This window comes from Ixodes scapularis, unplaced genomic scaffold (assembly GCF_016920785.2).
Source record: "Ixodes scapularis isolate PalLabHiFi unplaced genomic scaffold, ASM1692078v2 PGA_scaffold6__148_contigs__length_123643588, whole genome shotgun sequence".
Classification (NCBI taxonomy): Eukaryota; Metazoa; Arthropoda; class Arachnida; order Ixodida; family Ixodidae; genus Ixodes; species Ixodes scapularis.
In genome coordinates, this window is record NW_024609881.1 from 97,294,498 (window position 1) to 97,299,445 (window position 4,948).

The 4,948-nt window shown below is 49.0% G+C and overlaps 1 protein-coding gene across 1 annotated transcript; it reads right to left on the reverse strand.

The window, feature by feature from the left end:
• Window positions 1–763: 763 nt before the first annotated feature.
• On the reverse strand, window positions 764–1,655 carry LOC120837503. The gene is made up of 2 exons (XM_040206916.1): window positions 895–1,655; window positions 764–794 (listed from the first exon to the last, which is right to left on the reverse strand). Exons 1-2 carry the CDS (start codon window positions 1,653–1,655, stop codon window positions 764–766), a joined length of 792 nt encoding a protein of 263 aa, XP_040062850.1.
• Window positions 1,656–4,948: the final 3,293 nt, after the last annotated feature.

Consider the following 4,948-nt stretch of genomic DNA (forward strand, 5'->3'; position numbering starts at 1 on the left):
AGTTTCGCATCTGCACGTACGTTCGTTTTCGAAGTTTCGCGGTTCCGGTTCCGGTTTCTTGAGTTTTGGTTTTTGTTTCGGTCGCGTCAGTTTGAGGGAGGGGGGGGGGGGGGGGGGGGTGCGTTCGTATACGACACAAATTGCTGTTATCGAAGTGTCAGCGTTCGTTTAGACTACTGAAATAGTGAAAATTCTCCTACAATGCGCAAACCACTTTTTTTTTTTTTTTTTACATTTTCTTGAGTTTTTTTTAATAACTACTTAGACACACCATCGGCTGACAATAATCAAAAGAAGAAGAACCATCACTAAAGTGACCATATTCCTCAAGGTAAAAAACGGGATATTCCAGCGAAAGAAAAAAAGGGGGGGGGGGGGGGGGGGGGGGCGTACTAAAGTTCTAGATGGGGTGAAAACATTTAATGAAATTCTGTATGAGTGCTATTTCTACATGATTCTACATGTGTGCTATATCCAGTAAATAATAATAATAATAATAATAATAAAATTCTACACACGCATTTTTGCGAGAGAAAAGGTGTTTGTGGGCAAGAACAGTTCTAAATTTTACTCTCTGGGTAAATATTTTAAAGTACCTACGGTTATTAGAGCGCAGCTCTTGGGCGCCTGTTTCCGTCTTGAGCGGCGTCGCCGTCGTCATCGCCGTCGCCGTCACTGTCGGCGTAACCGCGTGGTGAATTATGGGAAATATGATATATCCCATAATGCACCGCGCGGGATTCTCGTGACGTCACGTGTGACGTCACTTGATGACCCAGCACTTTGCTATATTCCTGATCACAGAAGTCAAAAAACGTTTTCAATTCCTCTACAGATTTCGAACTAGAAGAAAGCTCTTTGAAGACCTTTAGTACAAGGGTTTCCACATCAAACTTTAAAGACTTCACTGCGTGCATGGCAGCGTTGTGCACTACACGGCAATTACAATTGGCCTTCAACAAGTGCGGCTGATCTTTCTGCATCTTCCGGAAAACGGAGTTGTGTTTCCCATAATTCACAGAAGCGTTATCCGCGCTATACGCTACAGCTCGCTTTAAAGGAAGACCCACCTTCTCCAAACTTGTTGCCAAGAGTTCGCAGATGCCGCCGGAAGTCTCGTCCGCCTGCTCACAGAAGTCGAAGAAAGCGTCCGTTATTCCGGCACCATTCACGTCGTAGAAGCGCTCGGCGATGGGGAAATGTTTTCTATTTCCCTTGTTGGAGGCATCCGTGCACAGAGCAAACGGGAGGTAGCGGCCTGCTGGGCAAAGTTTCTCGACTATGCACTCCACTGCATGAGGCACCAGCACATCTTTCACGGGGTGTTCCATCTTCGTTCTTCCAAGTCGCATTCTGCAAGCGACGTCTGAGTCCGGGAAGACTTCTGACGCAAACTTGCTGCCACAATCCATTAACCGGTAACTGTAGTTGTGCTTGATGCCGTGGAATATGGTGCCCAGTTCTGCAGCAGTCACCTTATCTTCTGCGCTAGAAGTCGCTGGAGCGAAGAACTTCGTGAGCGTAGCCGATTGTTTCGAGGCGAGGCTCTTCTGCTTACGTTTCTGCGTTGACGCGTGATGCTTGACAGCGCTGACGCCATCAAATTTCACCGTAAATGTGCTTGCGCATAAAGTACATCTTGCAGCGGTGTGCATCGTCGTCCACGGGCAGGAGCCAACTCTCGTACTCGGGTTGAGATCTCCAGTCTTTCCGGAACACGCACTAACGTAATTTTCGCTGTTTCGAAGGCGGAGAATTTGCGGTCATGATGCAAGCAAAAGAAGCGCGTAACCACTGATGCAGATTTTCGCTCTCCCAAAGGGACCTTGCTTCCAGTATTTATGGGCACAACATAAAAAGTGGCTGACAAATAGCGTGGAAGTTTTGGTGATTGACGTCGGGAACGCCTCTGTACAAACCAATCGCATCGCTGCGCGCGGTACTGCCCTTCAAGACCCAATCTCCAATAGGATATGGCAGAAAACGGAGAGCTTTGCCCTCGGTTCCTCCTCAAACCTCCTCTGTGTTTAGCGCCCCTTTGGAAAAAAGACAGACACGTCTCTCGGTGTGTAATTAATTTATGGCAGCCATTTGGAAATAGAAAGCAAGCCTGAACATAGCAACACATAAAAATGCTCTGAAATAGTGCCGAAAAAACGACAATGTCGGCGTCTTTCTTTGATCCTCTGCGATGGCTCCACTGGCAGTGCACGGTAGCACAGACAATGAATCAGCACACTCTGTCACTTTGGAAAGCACGCAGGCCAACAAGTAACCCCAGCTGCGAGAGCCGGGAATCCCTTCCTAGACAACGTCGGCGCGTGTCTGGCTTGGCACTCAAGCAATTAACTTCGAATATCCCCTTATGTTGGCGCAGAGCTTTCCGAAGGGGAACGCATAGCGAGAACAAAAGAAAAACAACTATGGAGGTCAGGAGGGAAGGGAAGGTTACTTTTAGGACACAGGCAGCAGTGACAACAGCTGCGAGAGACGCTCAGCTCTTCCTAGACATTGTCGGCGCGTTTCTCTGGTCTTCAACTTAAACATGTTAAATGGAGAACGAAGAGGGAGGGGAAAAAACGACGACGACCTAAAGTAACAACAACAATATTACACAGTGGCGTCACAAGGGGGGGGGGGGGGGCGGACCGTCCCGGGTGCAGCGCTCAGGGGGGTGTCGCGGCAGCCCACGAGAGCGGGGGGCAGCCCACGAGAGCGGGGGGGGGGGGGGGGGGGGGGGGGGGGGGGGTCGCGGCAGGCTACGAGAGCGGGAGAGTGTCCGCGGGCTGCCGCCCCGGGTGCCGCTGACCCTCGTGACGCCACTGATATTACACCATCTGTAGTGGAAGGGGAAAGCTTGGGGAAAGCGCATACGCCGCCCGTCAGAGTGGACGGATGAAGCGCCGTGCGTGTCTTTGTCAAGATGCCGACAATCGTTGAGAAAGCCAACACCTCCCAGAAGGCTTAGCTATCGGTATGGCCTGTCGCCGAGTTGCCTGCCGGCGTCTTCTCGCTTACCCTCATTTTCCTGCTTTCCAGCTTTTCACCACGAACCCGGTGTGGTTGTTTCGTTTTGAATTGACTGTACCCCTCTGTACCCCTCCCCTCCCCTCCCCTCCCCTCCCTCCCTCCCTCCCCCCCCCCCCCCGGTCTCAGGGAGTTCTCCTGCCGCGCTCGCCCGCGTACTTTCTCTAATCGCGTGTCTTCACGGTGTTTGTGTAATTTTAAACTTTTTTTTTTCGTCGACAAATATTTATCGTAAGTTGTTGTATTGCCGCTTAAAAAAACGGGGGAAAAGATAAGCTAAAAGCAATCGCGCTTCGATGGCTGTCAAAGAACCGGCCAATGACGCCCGGTCTTACCTACGGACCGGCAACCGGCCTGCTGTCTAAAAAACCGGCCGGGCCGGTCAAAAACCGGGCAGGTGGCAATCCTACACAGGGAATTTGTGCGTCGGCTATTATGTGACGAAACATTTGACAAAAAGCTCTACACCAGAATGCGTGGTACAATAAGGCCTACGAAATAAGTTCGAACGTTTTATCAAATTATGTCGTGAGTACACTTTTAGCCTGCCTCTGTTGTTATAACAAATAATCAGAAAAACAAGCAACAAATAAGGCAGTATAAAAAGTCCTACCATTTTCGCTGCGCCGCATCTGATGTATCCGATAAGGTCGAAATGGGCAAGTAAAGCTTGGTCAGCTCAGACGCTATACAGAAACAAATTCTAATAAGAAATCCCGGGAATCAAATGCAATTCCTCGTTGCCATTCAGTGCGGCCACCTTCGTCTATGCCAAACATTTTTTCTATGTCCCTACGGGGGGACCCGAAGAGATTGTTCACAATTGCTCGCTCCTCTCCTTTTTGCCTCTGAATTAATTCTTGGGAATGGCAACAAGAGGTTTTCAAAGTTGGTAATCCGTAGCCTCCTCCACTCAGAAGTGCTAATGGTATCTGGAAAGCAGCTCGCTTGGGCAGAGTGCTCGAAGGAAAGGGATGACCCTCAAAGGCCAATCAAACTGACGCCTGAGGAAGAGTGTCATAATTCTGTCGTGCTCAAATCTGCTTATTTTCGACACTCTTTCTTCCGTTCGGGGATGGCGTCCGAAGCCGTCCGAAGCCGTCGCCCCCGGACGGCCGAAGCCGTCCGAGCGGCGGCGTTGAAGGGCGCTACTCTGAAGCCCATGGTCAAATAAAAAAAAAAATGAAAGGCGTTTACACTTCTCTGCAATGCCGCATTAGAGCGCAGCTCTTGAGGAGGAGGAGGGGAGGGTACGGAAGAGAGTCCTCGCCTTCCGTACCCTCCCCTCCTCCTCTTATGCTCCCCTCCCATTTAGCGAGAAATGTTCGCTAAATTTCCCTCTAAATTTAGCGAAAATTTTCCTGCTAAATTAAGCGGAAAACTGAATTGGTGTTGAGGTCACGTGACGTCAGTTTTCCCGCTAAATTCAGCGGGCTAAATTTCACGTGACGTTACATTAGTTCGAGTGACATCACATGTGACGTCACGACGGTAAAAATTCCCCCGTTAAATTTAGCGGAAAAAATTTTCCGGGCTGAGTGGCGTCACGTGTGGCGTCACGAGGATATTCTGTTCCCACCGAATTTGGCGGGAAATTTTTCCGCTAAATTTAGCAGGGAAATTTTCCCACTATATTTGTCGTAAACTTTTGCCGCTAAATTTGGCGGAAAATGTTTCCGTTAAACTTAACGAGAAAATTTCCTCCATAAAGGGCCCTGTAAGGACTTTTTTGCTGGTTTTTAATTTGCACCGAACCTGAGCGCACTGAACGGAGTAACTTAATGAAACTTTTCTTTTCTCGAATTTCGCAGTATTTTAAAAGTTATAGGCAAATTAGAATTACAAAAACAAGCAAAGAATAACCTTCTTCATGACGTCTTTGGTTGCTTGAGTGGCCGTGAACTACAGGAGGTATAGTGAG